Below are 27852 nucleotides of genomic sequence, written 5' to 3' on the forward strand. Positions count from 1 at the left end.
CCACCAGCTTCACCCTCACTCCTCCTCCATTACCTCCCAACGACTTGTTTGGATAATGCTGTAAACATAGATCAGACCTGACCTATATTCATAGAATTTATTGAAATATTTTTGGAATAGACTTGCTTGAATCCCATGCCCTTAGCAGGGCCTTTTTCTCCTTACAATAATGGACTCAGAAGAGGTCTGAGAGAGCTTATTGATCCGCTGGTAGCCTCGGTGGTGTTGGATATGACGTAATCACACGGAGGATAACCATGCCGGAGCCCAGAGGGGTAACAAGTCGGGCCCATGGATGAGAAGGCTATGAGTAAAACCGGCCGGTGTGCCCAACATACGGTCATTTCTGTCCGCACCGAACATTCTTCCGGTGGGGTGGGAGCCCAGTGGAGGCTGCTACGCGGGGGTGGGCTTGTCCCTTCCTCCTCCTTTCCCCTTTTCCTAATAATAATAATAATAATAATAATAATAATAATAATAATGGACTCAGAAAGGTTTGGTTGATATGAGCTCACCTACAAGGACATGCCTCAAGAATTAGGGTTTTTATCCTACATAGATCAATCCTGCTGGATTACCTGAATAGATCCCGGTAATACTACAAATCTCATTTCTAATCAACAGGATTATCAGGCCCGACAAGCGACAACTCCCCCCTTCTCACCTCTTCCCTCGACTACTTGCTCGCGTCCGCCTCCATTCTGACTCCACTCTTCCTCCTTGCTCTCTCCAGGTCCCCTTCTTCACTACCCTTTTGGTGTCACGATTCAACTTTCGGTGGGAAGAAGTCATGGCCTGCCACATTGCTGAGAATCGAGTCACCAAAGGCAATACTCCCGGCCTCAAGGTACCTCCTCCTCCATTCCTTGCAGCACTAGCATCAACATCTGTGATGCCGTGATGCTGTGTTGCGTGGGGGTTTTAATTTTTAAATGGGTCCACGATTTTCTCGACGCCTTATTTTAGAGGATGCACTTGTATTCATCTGGTACGAGTGTTCCAAAAAAAAAAATATTTCGACAATTTAAAAGAACAGAAGAACTTAGCTGTTATCAGCAATTATCTTCTAGATGGGATACCGCTTCTTTTGCAAAATTGTTCTTCCATTTCTTAATCTCATATAACTCAGATTAACTACGGGTACCGTAGTTCTTTATTTTTTTCATGTCGTTTTTTTGGTTGAACTCAATGAATTCTTATTTGAAAAGCGTTGCCATTCATCTGGGAGCAGTTGTTTCACCCACTCTTGTCTTGAATAAATACTGCCCAATCCGAACCTTGGATTGTGCATCAAGTAGCAACCTCTGGAGAACTGAAAAGATGGAGCAGTTGTGAAGAAATTGGAACACAAGAGGGTGAAATGGATGTGTTCTAAAGTGGATGAGCTCTAAATAAAGAAACAGACAGCATGGCATAGGGGTCATGATGAAGGAGGGAAAATAAAAAAGAAAAACAGATCCATTTTCTAATTTGACATTGGTTTGTCATACACTAGGAGTTGGAGCACCAACCAATTTTGGTGAAGAGAGCAGAGTATAGAAAAGCCTAATTAATGTTGAAGAACGTGTTCTTCAATCAATAATCGATTCTATAATATATTGTATAACCACCAAACCCAAAGTTTTGCATGTATTTAGGTGAATCACTTTACATTGTAATCCTCATAAGCAAGTAGTCTATACTCGAATTTTTAACAGCAATTTATCTCAAAGAAAGGATGCCTGGATACACACTTACTACATTTCTATCCAAAATCAAGTTTGTACTTAATTAACTAAAACTCTAAACTGCTTACATTATGAAGTTATAAAACTACCATGAGTTTCTGAAAACCTTAGTAATGTTAACTATTTTTTTCGTTATTAACATACAAAATAGAATAAACTCTGTTGTTCCTAAAATATAAGTTTTATTTATTTATTACTTATTTATTCTTCATGCATCGGTATCCTCCAGTTGGCTATAACTTGTTCCCTTGTCCTGGCTTCCTCAACTTGCTTGTGCACCTGAGTCTTTGTTCTGAGTATTTGGAAACAGAAAAAAAAAATTCCGGTAAAACTATAATTTGCTTCACTACTAAATTGATATGACTTGAGGCATAACAAATTCATCATTAGAAAAAAAAAGGAGCATAAAAAGCAGATGAACCTACCCAAGGGGAAAAGGCTGGATGCATCTATGGGCACTACAGATTCCCATCAAGTACTTTTCTTTCCATTCAATGTATGTGGATGATATGAGAAAAAAGAATATGAGTTTTTGGTTTTAGATCAGAGAGTTGTTAGGAGAGTAATGAGAAGTGGAGTTCCAGTCCCTTTTAGAGAAAGAAAATCTAGCAGAAAGAGGTAGGTGAAAGCACTTTTTCTTAAACAATACTTATGCTGGAAGCTGCCATCAAGTCCCCAAGTTCGTTGATAAGAAGGGTCCTAAATAGATAACTAAATCATTTTCAATTATTATGCAACTTTAGAACTACCTCAACCCAAGCTACAGCAAAATTATAATTTTTTTTGCGCTGGTCATACTTGAAATTTTTAGAAAGTTAAGTTCTACCTTGAATTCAAAAGCAAATGGTTAGCCAACTAAGAAAATCATCTTATCAAGTTAAGAAATTTAAAACAAACTATAATCTACTAGAAAACTGGTTCAGAAAGCTCTAAGTTTCTTCTATCCATGCAGTAAAGACAACAGACTACTAGATATTCCCTCATTTAGTTGCTGTATCTGATATTCTCTGTATGGATGTTGTTATTTTACATCATTGTTTCTGTAGTTCCCATTCATATGTATTGGTGCTTTTGCTATTCTAATTTGCCTTTCACATTTTCAGTAATCTGTGACTTAATGGATATCCTTTTTTCCTTTGGAATGTTAAAAGTGCTCAGTCTTATCCTTTGTAAATTGTTACTGTGCTGTATATCTTGATTCTATGCGAATAAATAAATTTTGTTTAATGTTGGATACTCATAATATTGTAATTCGTTTTTGAAGAATGTCAAGATTTAAGTGAACTTGAAAAACTTATGTGGGATGACTAGAGGCCCCTCTTCCTGTTCAATTTACGTTTGGACTTGCCTTTGAAAAAGCCTTCTCATACATTATCTAAAATGATGGTTCATTTGGGCATTTCTTTTCTATCTTTTTTGTTCAAACTTTGATGCAAGGAAATCCTTATTGTGACTTGGTAGTCTTCAGAATGTGGCTTTGACAACTATTATCAAACTTAAAAGTTATCCTAACTATTATACTTCATCACATATAACACTTGGAATTAAGTATTTCTCTTGTCAAATTATCTAATATTGATTATGAAATGACGCTTCATCTTGTATACAGCATGCATATATGTACTTGTTAATCTAAAATTTGACTGTATTGGAAAAAAAAAATCCATTAAAAGGAAGAGGGATTAAAGTGTGAATTCAATTCATATTAACTTTGATTTATCTTATGACAAAATGATAGTATTATTGCCATACAGCAATCTGGGCTACCACTTCATAACTTACTTTGTCCATGACTATCTTCCCCTTATATTGGTTTTAAAGCCTGCAGAGGCAGCTTTTAGAGATTCTGAACACAAATTTTCTGATGAAATGGAAGCTTAAAGAGAATGCTTTGCAGCAGGAAGCTTTCAACGTGTTTTAATCTCATTTCTTGCATGGTTGTTGACAACAAAAGATGCTAGTCCACGGAGTTGTTCTTTTACGAAGTCTCGTGGAATTAATTCATTTTATATTGTTTATCACTGTTCAGAAATGTTAGTTACATTTTTGTGCCTGTACATACACCCAGCCAGGTAGTTAATTCTTAGTAACTCTGTGACATCCGGGTTCTAGTTAATTCTCCTCCATTTTAATGTGTTATCAGGTGCAGATATAACCATATAAGTTGTCTATGCCTATCGATGAACATTGAGAATCAAAGGCTTCTTATTGCGTAACAAGAAAAGCACTTTTTCGTTCTTTCATATAGATGCGTTGATGTGAAGTTGTGAACCAAGGCATAAATCTATTTGTCAATTGTGAATAGGTCCATTAAAATTAACAGAAAATATATCGTATTCTTGTATGTCAGAATTCCATGGCCAAAGTCTAACATAAAGCTAAAGGATACACAAATTTTTCATGAAACAATCTGTCTGTAATTTTCTTGAAGAACATATGAAGAAAGTTGTATTTAGCCTTTCAGAACATTAGATTCCTAATTTTGTTTCTTCTATCCTCTCAGATATTATATCTGATAAACACAACTATTTTTATTTTCCTAAGAAGAATTATGAGCAGGATCGGCGGAACCGTGCTGAACCGGATGGTTCCGGTCGTACCAAGCTGTCCCAATGACGGATCTGGACAGTTTTGGCAATGGAAAATAAACTCGTTGCCAGAGGAGGAGAAGGAAAAGGAAAGAGAGAAAAAGAACGAGCGAGTGAGGGCAGAGGCCGGCGGAGGGCTGTCGGATGCCGGCGCCCTTTGCCCTCTCCCCCGCCTCCTCTATTGTGTCGGTACAAGCCCGGCACGGCGTGGGCCTGTGTTGCCAGGCAACCGATTTAGTGCCCGGTACCGGCACAACAGACCATGATTATGAGTTTGTTTAACATCTTGCGGCTTAACTCATAAAATAAATAAAACTTTTCTCAAGGTCAATGCTAAGCAACAAAGCAACAGACTTTTTCTCCCCTTTCTTGTTTAGCATAAAGGACTGCTTTTGAGAAATCTTATTTTTTTGGATTGTGAACTGCAATCTACTACGTGGCATTAGGTTGCCGAGCCACCTGATCAAGTGAGGAACAATATAGCACTTTTGTGCATTTCATCCACAGTAATTGTTTTCAACGGTTGTGCCTTTATTTTAATGTGAGCTAGGGAGGTGAACATTAAAAGTTCACATATGAAAACAGGAGCATCCAAGATGCGGAGCATAAACCGTACCATTGAGGTTCGGCTTTGGGATTGATATGACAAGACCACAAATTCACAATTTGATGTAAATATAGGAGAATTTCAGGAAAATATTGGAGGTCAAAATTTGCAAATACAAAAAATATGAGAAGCACCAATGGAGTTACTAAACTAAAAAATTTAGGAAAAAAGACTGAATAGTTTTTTTAAAGTGGAATAACTACTAAATTATTTTCACACTCGCAACAAAATTTCAAAGAATTTTGTTTATTGGATTGTTATAAATGATGAATGGGAATTGTGAATGTAGCGATTTGAAAAGTTCAGAATCCTTAAGAAGAGTGGAGAATTTTGTGGCAAGGATGTTAACTTATTGTATGTTTTAGTCAACAAAATTGTGATGAAAAGGAATGAAAGTGGTCGGTGCTAGGACAAATGAAGGATGCTAGTGCAGAAAGTGACCTTCTTGATGAGCAATATTTCAAAATTTCCCTGTCAATCCAAGTAGACAATATAAAAGGGAAAAACAACAAAACAATCACTTACAATATAGAGCTTGAGAGTGGAAAAGTAAACTTCATTCAATCAAAAGGGCCAATATGTGAGGTTATTCTATAGGGCTCAAAACTCCTATCCTTCCTAAAAGAAGGCATCCAAATCATATCTAATCATGATCTTTGTGATTTACAAGATCATTACAAAAGTAGTATATAAAATTGCAAGATGCAAGAATACTTATTAGAGCTAGTGTAGTATATCTGAACCATCTTGTTTTCCATATGAACTTCTAAACCATATCTCAGAAGCCACTAAAAAGAGGCAAAAAATAAAGAAAACAAAGAGATTTGATTCTAGCAGGAAAGATAGATTTTTCTGTCATGAAGATATCTTATTTTTTGCCCCATTTATGGTCTAAGGAGAATTTCGATATGGCAGGATTTGTATTTGGATTGATTTTTCTCTAATGACAGATTCTGGTGAGTTCTACCAAAAATGTTTTATTGTGTTTGATTTTTTTTTTCGAAATCAGTTATTGTCACATCATAGGCATGTACAGTTTTGTTTGTTTAGGGCCTTCTGGGATCTTTCCTTGAGCTGAACTGATTATCTGGGCTTTAAGCATGGATTCTTATGGAAGGTCTTAACTAGCTCCTTTGCACCTGCATCACATGCAGCGTTAGAGGGAAAGGGAATTTTAATTGTACTTGGAGTGCATTTCTTAGGTTTACAGGGAGATTCTAGTGTGGTTTCTACTAAAAATCTTTAAGGAGGCCATCAATAAGATTAAGCAAGATATAAATTGATTGGGATGGGAGTGCCTGACTTAATTAGGTTTGAATTGGGAAAAAGAAATGAAGTGATTTTTTGAGATGTAACTGTTAAGAGTAGGTTCAGTAAGTCATTCATTCATTTTCAATATAGAGGGGATAATAGAATTTTTATGCCACTTATATGAGTTCAAGCTAAAGACTAAGCTTGCCGAAAGGGCAACAGTTGGGGTGTTAAATTGTTTGCACTGTTCCCATTTTGAGTAGTATGGAGCAATAAGGAACTTGTTCACTTATAGGGGGCATACTAGCATCTGGAAAGTAAAGATGTGGAAAAGTTCAAAGATTCTGAAACAATAGGCTTTGGGCCTTGGGGTATTGGCAACGTATAGTAAATCAATAATAATATTTAAAGAAAGGAAAGCATTGGAAAGAATATTATTGTATGAGGAAGAGGGAGATAGAGAGTCTTTGGATGGAAAAAGGAATAAAGGATAATGATTAATCAAGCACCTTCAACTAGATGCAGGATAATGACACCGACTTCCACAAAAACTGAAACACTAAAGAGCTAAAGATAGAAAAATTTTGGGGGCATTTTCTAGGCTAAGATTTGTTTATTCTTGCTCCCTCTAGCAAATCAAGGGGTAGCATTTGGGAGAATGTGATAGCAGTAGGTTAAAGGTGTTTGTTGACAGGCCTTGCTTTGTTTCTATGCTTGTTGGTCTTGCTGATATTCATATTTTGGGCATTAGCTGGCTGTTGCTGTGGCCTTGCTGGCTATAGTGTCGTTCCACATCATATTGCGGAGCGGTCACATTCTTTTCCTGGAGAGCTGAATGGCTTTTAATCTCTTGTATGCCAAGCCTTTGCCCTGGAAGTTGCTTCCCGTTTGGGTCTCTGCATGCTGTTCACAGTTTGGTAATTGCTTAGTTGATGTCTTTTTCCCACTGCCAAAGAGTCTTTGTGTGGGTCCTGTCACTTCTGTAATTTTGGCTAGTGGCTGTTGTGTCATTAATGATGTTGTGTTTGGCTGTGGTTGGTCCATTATGTTATAGTAGCCGCAATCCGTGCTTTTGGCTTTAATAATTAGATTTTTTTCTTAAAAAAAGACTTAAGGTTCAGTCAATTTAATTTATGACAAAAAATCATCTCTATTCAGTAGCCAAAAAAACCTCTATTTACATTATATAGACCCAAAATCCCTATCCTTGGTTTTTGCACTACTGTCCATTACATCACACTGCAAAATGGTTTCAGGTGTTGGCAGTTTGGTCTGGCATAAGAATGATCTTCATACAGTGCCAAGAAGTGTCATGCTCTGTCATGTTATCTCTAGGAGCTTAGGGTATTTACAGTCTAAAACATCTTAAAATATGAATCACCTCTCCTTTGAGAAAACCAAAATAATAGTATTCAATTAACTAAGAAACCCTGGCAGAAAAACCAAAATTAATCCATTCTAGAATTCTAGCATCGCCCAACTTTCTTCAGGGGAAAAAAATGGTTTGCTGTAATTATATGAAAGAACTTAAAATTCAGTTGTGCCCTATTTGCACTTCTCTTTTGGACCTTCTAAGTTCTTCGCTGGAAAGATATGCAAATTGCTGATCATTCTTTGCTTGAAGAGTTGACAAATTGGCCTTTATATATGTTTCTACATTTTGTCGTTAACTTTGTCATCCTTACCATCTGCCAGCTTTAGCACATTGTTTGTGCTTTTCATTCAACAATATGTTCTACATAGTTTGCCTCTCAGTTTCTTCTTTTGAGAAATAGCTTCTCAATTTCGTTCAATTTCATCATGTGCATGTTCAATAAATGATCAGCATTTACACCTTTTTCACACATTTGGAAGCTGCGCCAGCAGTCCAGTAATTTATTCTCTATATTAATCATGTCCATCACATTTTTAAAGAGCTGATATGTATACCATGAGCTAAGCTGCAACTCTTTAAGACTGTTCAAGCGTTCAGTCCAAGTAAGACAAGAAGAGGTCGATCAATAGGAGTGTACTTGGAAGAAGCTGGATTTAGGAGCCTTTTCCCTTGAATGGTGGATGTAATATATGATTGGAATGCCTTCTAGGACTTTATCTTTATATGGTAGATCATGGGGAATTCATGGCCTCAGTTTTCCAACATGAGAGAGGTTGGATCATAACATGCCATAGATGATTGTTATATGAGGGTTTTATGAGGCATCATGGAGTCTGCTTTGGCTTTAGGGGGCCTTGTGCCTCATAGTTATGAGATGACAGATCCTCATTGGTTGGACCTGATTATTATATAGTGTTTGTGAAGGATTATGGTCATGCTTTACTTGAGATTGATCGAGAATTTCTTTGCTTGCTACCATTGCTTCCCTCTGCCTTTAGTGAAGATCGCTTGACCTTAGCCCTCATCAACCCTGTACATGCACTCAACCAGGAGCTTCTTCTGCTCCTACCTCGTTCGATTTGTCATTTTCACTTCTACCTCGTTGTCTGTCTCTCAAAGGAAGTTAAAACTCAAAAGCGGCCCATTCCGAGTTTAATCAGACTATTGTTTGTGGGATCTCAGGTTCTCTAATATTTCTTGTTTGCCCTATTATAGATCCTTGGCATGCACACTGTGTACAATAGTATGCAAAGGCAACCAAACACTCCCTCAACAAATCTAAATAGCAGAGCTGTCAAGATTGGAGTAAATAGCATAGCTATTTACTTACTGTCAAGATACTTACTGTCATAATGGTGTGCTTATAATGCTATGCTGAAGACTCATTTATGAAATATATGTGATCATTTTAGCAGTATTCCGCTAATCCTCACTCTCTCTTTCCCCCCTCTCTCTGTGTTTAGGATATGCAGCAGCATTCCTTAATTTTTTTTTACGCGTCTATGCTATGTAGGATTTTATTTATCTATCCCCCTTTTTTTCTCCTTTCTGGCAGTAAGTATCTTGTATTATGATCTGGTGTTGCAGGATACAACCATCAGAGCTGTCAGACTGGGAGTCACTGATATGATCGTGTCCTAATTCATAAGCTAATATTATGGTTAGTCAAAAAACTCGACAGCTTTTGCTGTTGTTGCTTTCGTTCACCTGAAGCATTTGCAATATACTAAGAGTTAAATAATGCCCTTGATGTTGATGATTCTTATGAGAGGTCAGGAGTCTTGACCGATCTCATTCCTGAAGCATCATACACTTGCCGTCAAGGTGAAATTGCTTGCTTGCTTGCTGCTTGCTTGAATTCGTGCATCTGCGCTTCATTGCAGAAACATAAATAGATATTTCATGGCAGACAGAATAAATGTAGTCGATTGTTTGAACTCGATGCTTACCTGTGTTAAGAGTGGATTTGGGAAACAGTAGACACATTACTCTCTGTCGATTCTAAGTTTATTCATTCTGATTACATTGGGATGACGACATAGCATCAGAAATTTCATGCACTCCCTGAATCATAAGCTATTTTACATGAGCATCTGGAACTCTAATCTGACTCCAAACAGCAGGCTCACTCCATCAGCTCTACTATGGTTCACATGTTCCGGCGACGACAGGGTTCTATTCTGTCAAGGGCCAAGACTCCCACCACTCAGGAGGAGTGGTGCAGCGCTGCTCCGGAGAACTACTGCAGTTCAAATCGCACGGTTGCTCAATTGATGTCAGGTAGCTACTCTCAGGTTCTCCCATGTATAAGTATTCTGCTTCTTCCCGATTGAAAAAGCCTAGGTTCTTCTCTTCATCACCTGAATACACTAACAAGCAGGGCCTCGCATCCTCTTCGCGCTTGCCATTGCTCTCTTCTGATGGATTCTTCAGCAATTCAGTGAGCTTTTGCGACTGTATGAACCCAGAGAAATTATATTATCACAGGCTTCGCAAGACAAAGCGGGGTTGGAGATCCTGAGAGCAAAAGGAAGTGTTCGTTACCTGCTTCACGAGAATTTGCTTCTCTTTCTTGAGGGACTCCACGCTGGAGAGCAAGGTGTCATAGTTTGCTTTGAGGGCTTCATACTCTCTCTCGAGCTGCTTCGACTTCCACCGGGCTCGCTTGTTCTGGAACCATATGGCAACCTGGCGAGGCTGGAGGCCGAGTTCCTTGGCCAGCTGCAGCTTCTTCCGGGGCTCCAGCTTCGCCTGGGACTCGAAAATGGATTCGAGGGACTTTACCTGCTCCTCGCTGAACCTTCTCTTCTTGTCACTCCTCGACTTCGCGAGGAGGGGATCCATGGAGATGTAGGAGGACTCTGCTTCCTCCGCTGCAGAGTAGTCCTCGGTCTCCATCTCCAGCTATTATTTTTTTGTTTTTTTTTTTAATGGTGGGCTTATCCTTTGCCTCTCTTTTGTACTGGAGTCTGCCACCGGAGGGGAACGAGGGGGGGGGATTCGATGGTCTTGAAGTGCGGCAGGGGGCTTATGGAAGGGCCTGCTACCAATGGAATTATGGAAGGTGGATGCTTTGTTTGAAGAGAGTTACATGACTGGGTTTGCTTTAATTGCTATGATGGAGCCTGTATTGCTTTAATTTCTATGATGGAACCTCTAGCCAATGAAAACATATCCGTAGGGAGGTCAGCTTTTCCGACATCACCATCAAGGAGCCAGTTGCTTATGAGACTAGCTCTCTATCTCGTAAAGGAGCTTTGTCTTTTTCCCTCTTGCTGAGTTAAAAATGCTTCTGTGATGTTTAGCTGATGTTGGGGTGATGTGTGCCCGGGTGAGCTTAAGTGACCACTGACATGCTTAGCTTTTGGTGGGGGGGGGGGGGGGGGAATTGTAGAGCCATTTCGTTTTGCTGGAAAGGACTTCTTAAATTCTGATATCACGGCTATCTCAAAATAGAACGGGGATCCTCCGTAGAGTTAAGTACCAGCATGGGTGGCTACATCATCCACCTCAAACATGGGCAACTTTGTTTATCTCCAAAATGGATAACATAGTAGCAGAGCTCTGTCGTGCAAAAGTTGCACCGCTAGGAGATTCCAACTCCTCAGAATATTGAGAAAGAAGGGAGAAGAGAAATAGTATGAAGACCATGGTGGTAAATGACTGGGACTTTGAGGTAGTGAATGAAATGTATGTATATTGCCGACGAGTAATTAATATCACATCATTACAAACCGATATTGGCGTTGTGCAGGATTTTACCGGTGGAACAGTGGCGAGCGATGAAATTTTACCTTGTTGGAGGGGGAGAAATTAAGGAGGTGAGCCTAAGGAGGTGAGAATAAGGGCACGCGAGCACTGGCATCGCTCAAATCGACGAAATACGTTAAATATATTATTATTTTATTATTTTACATTTCGGTAGCGTGTGCGGTATTCAGCCGATGACAGCCACTAATCCGAAAAGATGCCAGATCGGCGACGTGGACAAATGGTAGGTAGACGCGTGTACGCTGGTCCGGGTCCTGGGGGCACGTGGCAGCGAGGCTTTCGGGCACGCTGTCGCGGTCAACTTCTCGCGGTTGGTGCCGGGTTTCCGCTTGCCCTTCGTCTCTTTCTCCTTTTTTTTTTTTTTTTTTTTTTTTTTTTTTTTGGTAAAGTCGTCTCTTTTTCTTTAATGTCGGCACACGCATCCCCGTTCTCGCTACATGTACACGCAAAATGTTGTGCACTTGGTAGCGCGGACTTGACAAATAATTTGCACATCTATTACTCCCATCATCACGTGGAATTTTGCCAATAGGGAGTCCCACAGCGTGATTACGGAGAAAATGTTATATATTAAATGAGGTTGATCAAATCATGTTTGGGATTGGTGCATGAATAAGAAAGATCGATTGAATATGAAATGATCAAATCAGTTGGTTCAAGAAATAAGAAAATGATAGGGATTCCATTGTGGCTCCAAGTGTTGTGGAATTGGTAAGTCGCATGAAAATTTGAGTTAAAAAATGATTATATGTTGAATGAGGTTGATCAAATCATGTTTCAGATTGGTGCGTAAATAAGAAAGATTGATTGAGTATGAAATGATCAAATCAGAATGTGTTGGTTCAGGAAATTTTCATATGCACGTAAGAAAATGATAGGGATTCGATTGCGCCTCCAAGTGTCAGTGGAATTGGGGAGTCGCATGGAAATTTGAGTTAAAAAATGATTATATGTTAAATGAGGTTGATCAAATCATGTTTGGGACTGGTGCAGATATAAGAAAGATTGATTGAGTATGAAATGATCAGATCAGCATCCGTTGGCTCAGGAAATTTTCATACACACGTAAGAAAATGATCGGGATTCCATTGCGGCTCCAAGTGTCGTGGAATTGGGGAGTCGCAGGGAAATTTGAGTAAAAAAATGATTATTGAGGTTGTGTGGAGATCTCGCATGGCAGATGATGGACATCATGCAACTACTTAAATTGTTATTTATCACAGACCTATTAGGTGGTAATAGAAATTAATAAAGGCACTCTTTGTTTATGGGACATGCAATACTATTTTTTTGCCGTTCTAAAAGTATTATGGGAGAGAAGGATGAGCATCTAAAAAGCTTTTTTTTATTTTTTAGATTAATAATGGAAGAGATTTTATTTTCTATTTTTTTAGAACGTATTCATACTAGATTTATACGATTTTTCTTCTTCAATCTTTAGGTGAGCCCACGAGAGTCACCTTTGTAACTATAAGCGCTAAATTTTTTTTTTTGATATATAATTTTTATCTTCTCTTTTGTCTAACAATGTCTCTAAAAGAGAAATTAGAACTGTAGACCTACCAAAACCTAGAGTGTATCTGTCATATTCACAAGCTTCAAAAGAAATATCTCATTCAAAAACTTAATCTCAAGCGATTCATTACAAGAAAAAAAATCACAATCATCCATAAAATTCTTTCTTTTTGAATAAGTCATATGCACCACATAGTATTTTCGATCGACCTTCCTGGTGTCATAATGAAAGAAGTTGTGCCGCATAATTTATTTAATGTTTGGCTGTCATATCTGGAGTTTGCTAGTAATGCTTATCTCTGAGACCTACAAGCACCTTCCAGTTCTGTAACAAATAAAAGTGGGACTTGGCCCTTGGATAGCGTATGAAGGAATTGACGCGCAAATCTAGTCTCGAAAGACGCTATCAGCACGATTCTGGTCCTATTTCATTAGGATCAAGTTACTAAATGAGGGCTACAAATGAATTGGATAAATCTTTTTCATACTTAGGTGAAGGGGACCATTCATTCTCTTTTTCCTTCACTCAAACGAAGACAATGGTTGGAGAATTTAGACCCCACCTCTAACACATTGTTATCCCATATTAAGCTTTTTGGACTAATCCATCTCAAAGCAGAAGCAACCTAAAAAGTTCCCCACCTCCTGGTTCACATGTATTAGGTTATGGTCGAAAGCAACCCACGGAGGATCTAAAAGCAACCAGGAATTGAACAGGGCACAACAAAGGTTGAAAAAAATTGGACTCTAAATTGGAAATACGATTGAGTAACTTCTATTCAAGCTATTTGGTTAAAAAAAGTTTCATTCCTATCCTTTTTCTAGTATTCGAATTTTATTTCGATTTCAATTTCAGTTACATATCAAACTTGTCTGGCGATATGACCATTCTGATTTTTATTTCAATCCATTCGGCATTCAATTTCAGGTTTAATCCGGTGGGCAACCAAACATGCCTTAAAAATAAAAGAAATCTAGAGTAGATTGCATGACCTTTGGCCAATGACATTGCTTCGTTCACTGTAATATCTATACGGCATGGAAACTCCGAGAGCTGGTGTGGGATCCCCCATTCTCCACAGGCTTTCGTCAGCTCTCGGCATCGAACAGTTGCTGATTGGACTTGTCCTCCTTCCTTTGGAAACGTGTGGTGGGGCTCGGTGGGAGGAGAGATTGTTCCATGATTTCCGAGATGACCCCATGACTTTTTAAATGCGTGTTTCACTTGGTCACTTAATCCTTATAAAACGCGTATGAACTGGTTAGCAGCCAGCATCAATTATTTATGGTGGTAAAATGATATTTGTGAACTGAGACAACCAAGACAAAGCAATGGCAGGAACACAGGATTGGATATATAGACTGTTGAATGAAAGAGCATTTTGGACCGAAATAATTGAACTGGTTGGGATCTTTGGAAGGTCATGTATGGTTGGAGCATTTCTCGGACTAATGCAATTTGGATTCAAGAGACTGCTTCGGCTCTGGTCGTATTCATTAGTACCCTGCTGACCAAATAAATAAGACATTAATATATATTTATCATAATCAACTGTACCAAATAGCGACATGGCATGGTTATAAGCTATGCATATTCACATTTGGTTAATTTTATTTTACATTGTTTCGGCAAAGTTACTATACCAGCTATTATTTTATGCCTTCACGGCTGGAGGAGTTGGTTACCATACCTGCTGTTATTTTGTTGTGAGGTAGATGCATAAGATCAAAGAAGCTGTTGCTGCTGCTGCTACTTATAATAGAGAGTGAGAGATACCCCGACCCGATGGCCCTAGCCGAGCAGCCGTATATTCATAGGGTTTAACCCTACAAGATATGCAACGCCTACTTTTTTATTCATACACATTCATATCATTCCAAACTTAGGTAGTAGAAAAACAAATACTCTAATATACTTATGCAAAAAAACAGTCCCCAATCACTAATAATAATGAAATCAAATTATTCTAAAAAAACACTAGCCAATATTTTCTAGACCCTAAGCTCCTCACTGTTTGGTCCCAAATTCCTCCTGTGGCTGCATCTGTAAAAAAAAAAAAAATTATAAGAGAGGTTATGAGCTTCATAGCCCAGTAAGTTACTAAAACCTCTAGTATGATCAAATATATTGTAAATAAATTTTCAGTTTGCATGATTTTCCATAAATACAACATACCAATAAACATATCAAGTCTATCACCATATATTTGAAGATATATAATACATTAAACCAAAATAAATTTTCAAACTAAATATGGATGGACAATCCACTCTCACTCTTTTAGTCTTTATTACTATAGCCACGATCGGTCTATCGCAAGCTCCGAAAGAGACTAAATCCTGACTATAATACGTTGTCCACTAGTCATGTGCCAGTAATCGCCCTAATGGTGGCACAAAGAAAACTAGCTCTGAAATCATACGAAAATATATGCTTCCATCAGCATATGCCAGTGATCAACACCAACTAGTTAGGCCTGAAAGAAAACTAGCTTCTAATTATAAAACACCATCAGCCGGCATGCGCCACCGATCGCGCTACTAAAGGCCCGAAGGAGGCTAGATCTTAAACATGTGAAATTATAGTCGGAATAAAGAGTAGCAAAATCAACATATAAAATATACAATATCAGCATATTTATCGATGCAATAAAATATAGTTTATGTCCAAGTAAATTATATTATACTTGTCTAACATTTATAATCATTTTTATGCAGAGCATATACGATACTTAATTTAAAAATAATCAAATAGCAATAGATTAATTTCTAAATAATGTAGATCAAATCGTATGTATGATTAAATACTAGGAGTAGAGATAATTTGCAATCTTTGCTCTAAAATTTCTCAAAATTTGCCAATTAGAAAAATCGTCCAAAAACTTAAAATTATCAAGTATCTTAATAGACTTCTACAAGGTATTATATAACTTGAAATATTCTATGGTAGATCCAGTTTATGTCTAGACTATTGAATCTAGCCTAATGTCCAAAGATCTCGACCACCTCTTGGATCTACAATTAATTATAACCTAATACTAACGCATGTATTTCGTGAGGAGGTGGGATTCGTTGTTACCTGAATGCAAATGAATTGGTCTTAATCATGCCTTCTCGCTACCTGAGTCTGGATTTCCATCTTATCAAATTAAAGTTCCTAGGTTAGATTTAGTTTATCAATTAAGAGAAAAGTAAACTAATTAAAGAAAATTAGCCTTGATCTGAGTGAACTAATAGAGATAGAAAGAAATGAGAGACTTGGTCTGGGTTCAATCACGGCTGGGGTTTGATTCATTGGTGATGTGGATAAATCACTATACCCGATGCATGAGCCAGAGAATAAAAACAACAAGGAGAGAAAACAGAATTCTTCTAGAAAATAATAAATAAGAAAAAATGGGAAGAAAAGGGAGAAATAAGATGACGAAGAAGAAGGTGGTGAAAACGGAGAGGAGGAACAGGGGGAAGAGAAGGAAGAGAAGAGGTTGCGGGAGGGGTTATGGAAGCCTTCTGTGATGGTGGCGGGCGGTGCTCAACAAGTGGCCGCCAGCGACAGTGGTGACTGGCGGAGATGGCAAGACCGAGAAGAAGGTCTTGCTTTAGCCAAAAAATAGAGGGATGGGCTTGGATTTGAGTCCACACAAAAGAAGCAAGAAGAGGGAAACGGAGGGCTAGGGTCGGGCAGGACGGCCTATGACAAGGCGGCCACGGTCTCTATATGCAGTGACACTCCGACCGTGCACAGAATAGAGCTAGGAGAGAGGAGAGGGGCAGCACCCCAAGTTGCCTCGATAGTATCTTCCTCGATAAACGAGATTGGAGATGGTGAGGGACTCACTAGTGAGCAGCAGTGACAGCATATCTCGGCCAATGACGGTGGATTCCGACGGAAAAATGAGTGGCAACACTCAAAACAGGGTAAAACAGAAAAACAGAGGAATTTTAGGAAGAGAAGAATGGGGGCGATGCTCGACTATGGTGGCATGGCGGCCATCGGAGATGAGGAAGAAAGAGAGAATGGGGCTCAATGGTGATCAATCACAGTGGATGAAGAGGATTTAAAGAAAGGTTTTGAAAGTGGATGGACTCGGCAGTTGTTTGCACCCATTCGCGATCTCGGTGGCGGTTGTGGGTAGCCCCAACAGCCAACGGCCATTGGTACCAGCCATACGGAATTGTCATTGACCATGGCTCTACAATCTTATCTCAATGGTGAGGGCTCAAGCAAGAGAACACGATTCCTTTGTTCCGATCCCAATTATTTTTTAAAATTTTGAATTGAAGTTGGTTGGGCTTGCCAACTTCAATTCATTTGGGCTGATTCACACACACACACACAGCCAGGCCTAGGCCGCCCAGATGAAGCCTAGAGACCTTTCGGGCCTAAAATTGGAGGCCCAGGTCAAGGATGCCCATTATCAGCCCTGATTATTTTATTCTTGTGTTCCTCGCAATTTTCATTGAATTTGTTAACCACACATTGAAACTATGTTAGTAGTACAAGTTTGAAGGATCTGAAGGAAATTGAGTTTTTAATTAATGGTACCTTCTTGAGACCATGACTCAGACCTGCACCTCGTATGTACTTGATTCAAATTGGGTCCACCCTATTCCAGATCCATTTTTTGGATGGACAGTACTTGGATTAAGATGTAGGCTTGAACTCCCAATAGATCCAAGTCATCAGGTACTCAGATCAAGCTTGACCTGACCTGACCTGACCAGACCAGTAGCACCCCTTCCCATGGATGGGTCAAAATCATGTTGTAAGTGTAACAGCTTTGATGCCTGAAACTTGGAGGACCAGGACCGACCAAGGTCTAGTTGAATGGGCTTTAGCCTGGCCCAAGCCCATTATCAACCTCATTTCGACCCATGCGAGATTATCAGCCTCATCTTATTAGGGCCCAAATGTTTTTACCTATGCGAAATTAGCTTTGGTGTTGTTAATTTGATAAAGTAACAATTCTCCATATGTCAATTTGGCAAGCACGGTTAATCCTGTTCCCCTTTATAAAGATTTTAAAGAAAGAAAAATGCTCCTTGGACTTCAAAAAATTGGAATCTATGTACCTGTACCAATGTGTGTTCTTTTCAGATGCTCTGTTACATCCAAATCTGCTCGGCCCAACTTGGGCCCATCAGCCGAATGGTGAGATGATGAAACCAGTGACAACACAATCACTTCCACATCATTCTGTACCTCGGATGACCTGCATGCATGGTTTGGTGATCAAGTACCGTTGACGTGCTGCACTGCCACTTTGATGATGGTCTCAAATTTATCTGGAACAAATCAAACAGGCAACGACCTATTAAACTTCCAGCTTGATATGGTAATCTAGTTCATCTCAAACCAATAGCCACCGCAAGTAACTGAAGTCCAATTCATTACCATTATATCCTAATCCTTGCCATCTCCATAGTCCCATAATTCATAATCAACCTATAACGAAATAAATAACCCAACCAAATCAACTAATCCAACTTAACCCAAACAATCTAACTTAACCATCATGGCTCCATGCAAGTAAAACATAGATTTCGCGTTCTGCTAATTTATCTTTGATAAGTTTTAGAATTCAAAAAACGTAGAATGGTAATTTCTAGGAGTTAGAAAGGTAGTACAATGTGATATTGGGTGATGAAATATGGACCTTAGACCTCTCAGTACAAAATCATAAATTAACTCCATCTTTTAACTTGCAATGGTATTTTTGTCATGCAATCACAACCATTTGAATTCAAAACAAACTTCCATAATTTGAGCTTTTGATGCCACCTCATTAATTTAAAGGACAAGTTTGTCTGCAGGTAGCTACCGTCCTACTTCATGTCCATAATGTTGAAGCAACATCCCCTTGTCCCAAGAGATTAGTACTAAAAAAAACTATGCAGGATAGGTTAGGCCTGTCTACTTGTACGATAAGTAAATTTTCTTACCAACTTGTGACTATAGTCAACTAATTCACACCTCTTGGCTAGGATCTTGGAGGATTTAATTACCATATTGGCCATTCTTAATCTATTGCTCATAGCATAGCTGAGATACCAAAATTAAGTTGAATGGTGAAGAAATTAGGGCTTTTGGATGTGGCGAGGGAAAAATTATACAATTTTCTAATACGATCAAGCAATAAGCCTACATAAATCTGAAGTCTCCATTCGGAAAATGATTATGAAGTAGTTTTTGAAAAGCCATAATAATATAATAATAGCACAACTCTTTCCCACTTAGTTTGCTTTTTCTGTTTTATATTCTATACTATCTTTAATTATGTAAATTTCACTTTTAAAGAGATAAAATTTAAACGCCACCATTCCTATTTTCTGGATCTTAACATCTCGTACATATGTAAGTAAAGTAGAAATCAAACAAGTTTTGATAAATATGAAGAGCAGAATCACACTTTTTATACCAAAATTTGTTTTCAAAATTGAACTCTAAATAGTATCTGTTTAAGGACAACAAATTTAAAAAATATATATATAAAGAGATGTGTATAAAAAAATTGGGTTAAAAAAAAAATATAGTTCCAATAAATATTTAAGACAAATAAGCAATGAGTTTTGCATTCCTCATACCGCGTTGAGCAAAATGAAGCTTGTTCAAGTCATATATTTAAAGGCTCAGGATATGAATCCTGAAGTTATTTTCTTACAGCACAGGTTATCCTTGGAAGCACCAAAGTGAAACAGAACCAGACAAAAAGATGGAGAAGATGGGAGTTGTGTGTTCTGTGTAGAATTGGAGAAGAAAAAAATAATAATAAATGAGTGAATATGCCTATGTAATTCTACAAATCATATTATGTAATTTAACTTTGGGCCAACCAAGTAGCTAATTTATGTTGTTCTTTAAGAAAACATTTTTGAAACGAAATGTTTCTTCACTTGGAAACATGCTGTGTTTTTTTCAGACACTTTCATATTTATCATGACATCTTCATGAGTAAAATGTGCCACATTGGCAAAAATTGCAAATGGAGCCACCTATATACTGATGTCCAGTTCAACATGGAGGTGGAGATAGTTTTACATGTGGCAAGATGCCTGTGCTGCAAGAATTTCTTGCATGTCACATTGAGAACTTAGAAATTAAACTCAACAATCCATAAATAATTTCGAGTGCATTAGGCCTACAAACACAAGGAAAACATTCATGAAGCTATGAATTAATGCCCCTTCGCCATTTTAATCGATAACCAAACTTGTTCGAATGCCAGAGTTCGAAAGTTTTATCGAATAGATCATGTTTTCAAAATAATATTCCAAAGCAAATATTAGAAAAAGGCTTTGATGCATGGCATTTACACTAAAACAGGGATACGAAATGCGACTAGGCATGACAAAAAGAGTAAACCCATTTCATTTTATTATGAGTCATAAGATGTCTGCAACTGGTACAATACTACTATATCAAATTTCAGATTCCAGCATATTATTGATTCTAGCTTGTTGCAAGATTGCACATATTAATTTTACTCTAAGAAAAAGATTGCATACATCCTTATACCCTGGTTGAGTAATGGTCATAAATAAGAGCGAGATAATGGGAAACTGTGGGGTGCAATATGAAATTAAACGGACAGTGGATGGGTGAGGAGAAAAAAGAAAAGGTGGAGAAGATCATGTACCTGCATGGGCACACCAGATTCAAACTTTGCCTCGGAAATATCTACTAAGATGAAAGGTATTTAAGGCAGCTACATGCTTGCCTTTCGTCAGAAAAAGAAACAGACAGCTGCATGCTTCTGACTCGTTAGAATTAGGAATATCACATGACAAATGGCAAAAGAAAAGCATATCAAAACAAAGTGATAGAGAAACACTTCTACTTTTTTTTCCATTGAGCACCAGAACACCACCGCGACAGATCAAAAATTGCATGTCCACAAAACTTAATTAGTAGTGAAGCAAAGAAAATAAATTTTTTTTATTAGGAGATTAAATCAATTGCTTTGAATTAATTTACCAAAATCTAAGGCATCAAAAGGTTCCATAGCAAAATAAGCACCAAAAAGAATAGTCCCTCGAATTTCCCAATTGTAATTTCCTAGCTATTCTTTTCTTAGTACTTCTTGGCGAAAAGGCAAGGGAAATAAAGAAGGAAAACCGAAAAGGAGGCAAAAAAAGGTGTGAAGATTTGGAAGCAATCTTCAGAACCCGATCAAATCTCAAATCCCTATGAAACATAAGAATGTTAACGGAGAAAGGTTAAGCAGCATTTTTGGTTCTTTTGAAATAAGGGAAGAAATCGAACAAAAAGTTCCCTTCTAAAAGGCAATGAACCCTTTCTATCGGACTGGAAAAGATGGGAAAGAAAAGGAAACAGAAGAAAGGAAGATAAGATAGGCAGGAGGTCAAATTCGCCATCATTACACCAATCTGCTCCCTCTCCTCCTCCTCCTCCTCCTCCTCCTCTCAGATAATCATCACAAAAGAACAAAAGCAACACGAAACATAGCTGCGCATCAGCAAATCGCAACACGAAACAAGAAAGAAAAGAATAGCAAGTCCGCACACCTGCAGATAGATCCCTGAAACTGTTTATAACTCTCAAGAGAAAGTTGGCGATCCGCCGATCTCGGTAGAGGAGATGACGGAAGCTGCTGTTGGGGGGAATGAAGCCTGGTCCGAGATAGTCTTTCACTGGGAGACATCATCTACTGGGAGAAAGGCCTCGAACCAGACAACATTCCCCTCAAAAGAAAAGCTTCCTCTTTGTACCGCTTCTAGCTCTTTTGGTCCTCAGAGAACTCCCTCTCTCTCTCTCTCTCCCTCCCTCCCCCCCCCCCCCCCCCCCCCCTCCTCGCCCACAAGTTCCGGCTTCTTTCAAGGGGGGGAAATGGAGGTGGAGACGAGGGGAGGTGGGAAAGGGCGGTGATGATGGATGAATGATTACTGTTGGGGAGAGTGAGTGAGGAGGGGTGTGGGTGGGGAGGCAAGAAGAAGATAAAGAACAATAAAGAGAGGGGGTAGGAAAGGAGTAAAGACAAAACAGAGCCGCAGGGCCCGACCCTACGGCTGGGATTCCAGAAATGACCACGAGTTCATGCCCCCTCTCCCTCTCCCTCTCCTCCTCTGCCCCTTCCATCTCTTTCGTAGGTCGGAAACTGGACGCCTTCATCCACCGTCCAGTGCAATATAGAGGATGGGTACAAGGTCTCGATAAAACAGAAGCTGTTATAAATGTGGTTCTAATAATGGCTGTTATCTAGCTGATGTCTCCTTGTAGTTAGTGTCTCTTGTGTTTAAAAAAAAAAAAAAAAAAAGGATGTCATTATTTGAAGTCATTCCAAATCTTAGAAAATTAAATATTTTTAAGCTACTTTTGAAAATACAGTTTTATTGCATGAACACTAAGAACTTGGTGTGGTTCGAGATTGGGACACAAATATAATTTTTTTGTAAACAAGATATTATATGGTTCGCAATTTCCATTGCAATAACAGTGAGAATATAGTAAGCATTCATGTCCACCGTTAGAAGGGCGCAATGTGTGACTCATGTTACATTCATAATTTCTAGGTGTTTCAAAGTTTCTAAAATTTTATATCAAATATCTTTTGCACTCTTTTCCATAAAATTTTTGCCGTGTTAATGCACAAAAGAAGTAGTAGGAAAATGTTTTATGTGCTGATTTTTTTTGGCCGCATGCCGGTTGAACGGCTCAATAGGTAAAGGAGCTTCTATTTTATTATCTATTATATGTAACGAAAATAGATGCTCAGCTTATACTGAGCTTTTCATTCACCATGTGGATATCTATATTAATAAAATTATTAATAATGCAGTTTTTTTATTTTTGATAATAAATAAGGCCCTAATTTAATATGGTGCTTTATTTTAGCATTATTAATAATGTCATTTCTATGGTTCTTTATTATGTATTATAAGTATTGTTCTTATTTAATTTGTTTTTTTTTAACTTTAAATAGTCTATTATATATCTAAAATGACTATAGTTATTCATCAAACTTCCTACTCTTGATGGGAGCTGATTATATTAATCAATTTTTTTTTGTTCTTAATAAGCTTATAATGCATAATACCTTACTTCTTGACAAATATTTTTTTTTTATTTATGACAAAGGAATATTTAAATCATATTATTGAGAATTACAATAGTTGGTTTTGATGTCAACGACAACCATTATTTTCATTCGCATCATTTTTCAACTAAATTTTTTTTAAAAGTTTGAGATATAATAGTTTTATCAAGTGAAAGATGATTAAAAAGGTGCTTTCATTATTTTTTATTATTATCTATTACTATTATAATAGACATCATTATATTGTTTTTAGATATAAATTAATAAAATAATATATTTTGTAGCAACTAGCAGTTGTTGTTTACTTTTATAGCTGATACAAGAGGAAAATAGGTCTATAATGATGACTTATTGATTGTTATCTCTCATAAGTGAATATCATATTCTCTCTCCCTTAATCATAAGTAAGTCTAAGTTATAGATAATAGAGTATCTTACGATTATCAAATTAAGTATCAATTAGAATTGTTGATACTTCGAGTTAATTACTTAGTATGTAACAGCAATTTGGCTATTGAAATTTTCTATATGTTTTGTATTTCAAGAATAGTTGAAAATAGGAAAAAAAAAAAAAGTTGTACCTTGCATATCACATGACTTATGCATTAGTTAAGTTGCCCATTCCTACAAACTTGATTGGTCTCTAGCGTGATTCAACCTAATGCAACATAAACACCAGCAAGCCTGGTTACACCATTAAGTTGAACATTGGTGATTAGTCAATCAATTCCCAGTTCGCTATAATTAAAAAGAAAAATTATGATGATAATAAATGTAACATAAATTGGATAGACATGAACAATTCAACTTACCTGACCCAAACAAGAACACAAGCTACAGACCCACCCCAAGCCCTCAAAATCTGACTGCCCAAATCTGATACAATGGCTTGGGCCTAGGAGTCCGCTGGTTGGAATGGGCTCTTGCCTTACCTACACGTACGTCATGCCTAAAGTTATGACCCTCCTACACATACGTCATGACTAAAGTTTTGGCCCTCATGGAACTGATAGGTAAATACCATCAAAACTTCTCATATGACAGTAAAATTAGATGTTAGCCTAACTTTCTTTAGATTCAACGATTGATATCTGAGATTACTGCAAGAAGTTACAAGTGCTTCAGTACACAAGTTGTTTTACGTGATCGTTTTATTGTAGCTGCTGAGAACCTCCAGTTTAGAGATTTTGCCTTACCTACTGAACGACAAGTGAATTAGTGTTTGCTTACTTCAAAACCTTCTTCCAGTTTCTACCAAAAAAGGAAAATAAAGTTATCTTCTGGTCACGAGCCTTTTTTTTTGGGGTACAATCACGAGACTTTGAGAGGCACACTTCAATTCCTTCTCTTAAACGAAGCTCATGCAGCCATAACAACAGCAAAAACGGGCAAGTTATTGCTCTACTTGGAGAAGGCGTATGAATGACATAAAATGGGAGTCAATCTGTTGCAATTTATTTGACGAAGTCTACTATAGAAACCCCACTTGACTGGATCGCTTACTGGAATAAATTGCAGTAGCTTTTCCAGAATACAGGGGCTTTTTTGAAGAAGGTTGGCTTCATGTTTCTTATCCAAACCCAGTGAAATGTGTGGAGAAGACTTATCTCCATGAGTAGAGGTTTACGCATTTTGTCAAGGATGGTAGCTCCACCAATTTTGGCTCCACATCTAGTGGTCTTTGGCCCCCGAGCATGCCTCCTTTTTTCTTTTCTATTTTTTTTTGATTTTATGTAGACTATCATTCAGAAGATAGAGCAACCAAAGATAACCACCAGTCAAAAGAAAACATCAAAGGTACCCAAAAAAAATGAGTAAAATGTTATTAAGAGATGGAAGCAACAGCTAAATTTTGTGCATAAGTCATACCAAGCCCTTGAAATAGAGTAGCTTAATAACTTTTCACCCATTTATATGTGGCACTCATGCAACATTCGAAGTAATGAAGTGTTGAAAGCGAGCTGAGCATCACACAAACCACTTGTTCTTGCGGTTGTACCATTCCAATTTCTTATGTGGGTGTAGAGTTGCCATCAAGCATGGAAAGTTGTGGACACAGGACTCCCAAGGTAAAGCACCAAAACCAAGATAAAGTTTGTATTCCCCAAGCCAAAAGGCATCAACTCCCAACCCAAGAACTAGTAGTAAGAGAGAGAAAGTTTTAACCATTAATAATAGCTGATTGATTACTTGATTCCAGAGATTGTTGCATTAAAACTAGCGAACTCTTCATCCTCCCAAAAGTGGTTGCGAATGGGATGGGTTTTCTGGAGGCAAAGGCAGCATTAGAAAGACTGTCAGGTGATGGGAGTGAGAGATGGGATCCAATGCATGGCACAGCTGACGTTGGTATTTCTGGTTTGAGGGCGGGTTGGGGAGACAGGCATTTGGATGTGGCCTCCTCTTTTTCCTCCCAAGCAAACCCTAGACCACCCCTCCCTATAAACCCTATGTCTCCTAACCCTGTTGGTTCTGAACACTGGACGACAGCAGCTCAAATTGACCATTCCCACGAGCCACAACCCAACACCACACGTGTCTCCCTAGCTTTGATGGCTCCTCTTACGCAGGATAACCACCATCTGACCTAATCTTCTCTTCTTCCTCTGCTAAATCGAGTCTCTAGTCTACTGTCCTATATACCATGCAGTAGAAACAAAGTATAGTGCAATAAAACTAAGAAGCATAACAGCGTTACTGCATTAATGGTAATAACAGCTCAAAGAGAAACCCAGGTTAGAACAAACAACGTGAGTTTGTTTTACTAGTTCATGTGGTGCAAACTAAACCCATCCGCTGTAATCTTCCGAACCCCATGAGGGTAAGACATAAGAGAACTAATATGGCATCTTTGTATTTAGTGAACAAACAAAGCATATATATATATTGAATTCAAAACATCAAAAGAAAAAAAAGAGAGGTGTGTGTGTGTGGAGGGGGGGGGGGGGGGGGTGTTGTGGTCAATCTTTAACTTAACCTTCATGTTAAGGTGGTGAGCTTGAAGAGTGCCTTTGAAAACCTAGCTTGTGCAGAAAACTATGAGAATCCCTAGATTGTGGATTTAAACTTGCAATATAAACGAAATAATGAAACATGCATGAAACAAAGGACAAGACCCATTTCACACAAAGAGTAAACCCATAGTGATTGCCAACAACTAATCACGCCCATGCTTGTAGCCAAATTGAATATTTCCTTCTTTTGATGGTGCAATGATCGCATTATCAAGAAAGGAATTATGCAAAGAGATGTAAATAATGTACATGAGAGATGGGGGGAGGGAAGAAAGCGATCTCATCAGATAGTATACACATACAGAGATCTTTAAGTTCCAACATCTGTCGCACAAAAATCTCATAAAATTAGAAGTATTGACCACAGCTGCATGCATGTGACTCCTTTTAACCAGAATCGCATCACATGATATACAGGAATCGAAATAAGTGCATCAAAGTAAAGGGTCAGAGAATACTTCCCTCTTTTCTGATCAACACAAGGCCACCATAAACGTAGGAGTATATCGACGATTTCTCGTTTATAGTAAACCCAGGAATGGTTTCATTAGCAGGCGATATTGTTTATATAAAAAACCTAAATCATAACATCAGAACATCTTCCTCTACTCGAGTCTAAAAAGCTTTAAAACAATTTATAGCAAAATGGGCCCTTAAAAAGAAAGAACACGGCTGGATTTCCCAGCTGCAACTAAGAAAATATGCTTCTCTTAACATACCATGAGTGGAAGAAAGCGAGAAAAATAAGTACAGAAAATCTAAGGAATAAAAAAAAAGGTGAGAGAGATCATGGAAGCAATCCAACTAGATCTCAATATCCTGTGCATGTTAACCAAGAAAGATTGCGCTGCTTCAGCGAGAAAGGTTAATAAAAATCAAAGAAACAGAAGATCCCTTCAAAAGTAATGATGAAAACCTTTTTTCCCAGTTTCCTGTCAGACTGGAAAAGAAGGAAAGAAAGGGAGCAGAAGCCAGAATGGTAGAGCGGGAGTCAAACCCCACCATCATTACACCAATCTGCATCCCCTCCTCCTCCACAACACAATCATCCAAAAAAAACAGCAGAACGAAAAAGGCAGAAGCGCTAACAAATCCACAAATGAAAAAAAAAAACAAAAAAAAAACAGTTCAAAATCACAATCCAAATACAAGAACATAAAACTGACAAACCAGTAGCCAGACCTGCAAATATATCGAAGATTTGTTTGAGGCGATTTCGGAGTCGGAGATGACGATGGAAGCTGTGATTGGGGGGAATGAAGCCTGGTCCGAGATCTTGTCTTCGAGATCTTAAACAGAAAAAAAGAGGAGAAGATCTCTAAGAATTGGTGGCCTCGAGCCAGACAACATTCCCCTCAAAGAAAAAGCTTCCTCTCTCCTTGTTTCTCCCCCACAAGTCCCGGCTTCTTTCCAGGGGGAGGGAATAGAGGAAGAGATAGAGATGAGAGAAGATAGGGGAAGTGGTGATGATAGCTGAAATGATTACGTCTGAGGAGCGAAAGGGTGAGGAGAAGATATAAAAACCATAAAGAAGGGGTGGAGTAAAGCCAAGAGAGAGAGAGAGAGAGAGGAGCAGGCCCCGGCCCTCCAGCTGGGCCTCCAGAAATGACCACGACTTCATATGCTTCCCCCTGCCTCTTCCTCCATTTCTCTCTCTTTTATAGGCAGAGCCGCTTTGGCCGGGGACCATGGGATGGATGGCTGGAGGGGTCGCATCAGCCGTCCAGAATGCGATGGACGGTGGAGAGAGAAAGAGAGAGGGAGACACCGAAGCCCTAGGTTTGGGTCGGGGAAGAGGGGGGGAGCAGGGAGTGGGGGAGTGGTTGAGTAAATGCGCGCCCCGATAACGGCAAAACTCTCTCCACCCACCCCATCCCCCGGGATTTCCTGTGCGCTATTTGTTTGTTGTTATTATTGCTGTTATGATGCCATAATTATTGGGGATTTAC

The 27852-nt window shown here is 38.5% G+C and overlaps 1 protein-coding gene and 2 long non-coding RNA genes across 5 annotated transcripts; 1 reads left to right on the forward strand and 2 right to left on the reverse strand.

The window, feature by feature from the left end:
• Nucleotides 1-495: 495 nt before the first annotated feature.
• On the forward strand, nucleotides 496-10658 carry LOC120110821 (uncharacterized). The gene is made up of 2 exons (XR_005511940.3): nucleotides 496-847; nucleotides 9136-10658. It is a non-coding gene; the product is annotated as an uncharacterized LOC120110821 (long non-coding RNA).
• On the reverse strand, nucleotides 9477-10672 carry LOC103722052 (homeobox-leucine zipper protein ATHB-12-like). The gene is made up of 2 exons (XM_008812475.5): nucleotides 10093-10672; nucleotides 9477-10002 (listed from the first exon to the last, which is right to left on the reverse strand). Exons 1-2 carry the CDS (start codon nucleotides 10444-10446, stop codon nucleotides 9724-9726), a joined length of 633 nt encoding a protein of 210 aa, XP_008810697.3. The 5' UTR covers nucleotides 10447-10672; the 3' UTR covers nucleotides 9477-9723.
• A 3128-nt stretch (nucleotides 10673-13800) lies between these two features.
• On the reverse strand, nucleotides 13801-27689 carry LOC113463742 (uncharacterized). Of its 3 annotated transcripts, none has more exons than XR_015988137.2 (3): nucleotides 16673-27689; nucleotides 14526-14878; nucleotides 13801-14339 (listed from the first exon to the last, which is right to left on the reverse strand). It is a non-coding gene; the product is annotated as an uncharacterized LOC113463742 (long non-coding RNA). The 3 variants fall into 3 exon arrangements; XR_003388528.4 differs by having other exon boundaries at nucleotides 14526-14661; nucleotides 17908-21625; XR_003388527.4 differs by having other exon boundaries at nucleotides 17908-21625.
• Between the last annotated feature and the right edge of the window lie 163 nt (nucleotides 27690-27852).

Source organism: Phoenix dactylifera, chromosome 6 (genome assembly GCF_051530095.1).
Source record: "Phoenix dactylifera cultivar Ajwa chromosome 6, Ajwa_hap1_PhDact_Kaust_v1.1, whole genome shotgun sequence".
Lineage (NCBI taxonomy): Eukaryota > Viridiplantae > Streptophyta > Magnoliopsida > Arecales > Arecaceae > Phoenix > Phoenix dactylifera.

What these genes read in the sequence shown, in the direction of transcription:
- LOC103722052 (XM_008812475.5), bottom strand. Translation starts at nt 10,446, where the DNA reads ATGGAGACCGAGGACTACTCTGCAGCGGAGGAAGCAGAGTCCTCCTAC. An exon ending in AGCAAATTCTCGTGAAGCAG is followed by an intron (nt 10,003 to 10,092) that starts GTAACGAACACT and finishes GGGTTCATACAG; the next exon opens with TCGCAAAAGCTCACTGAATT.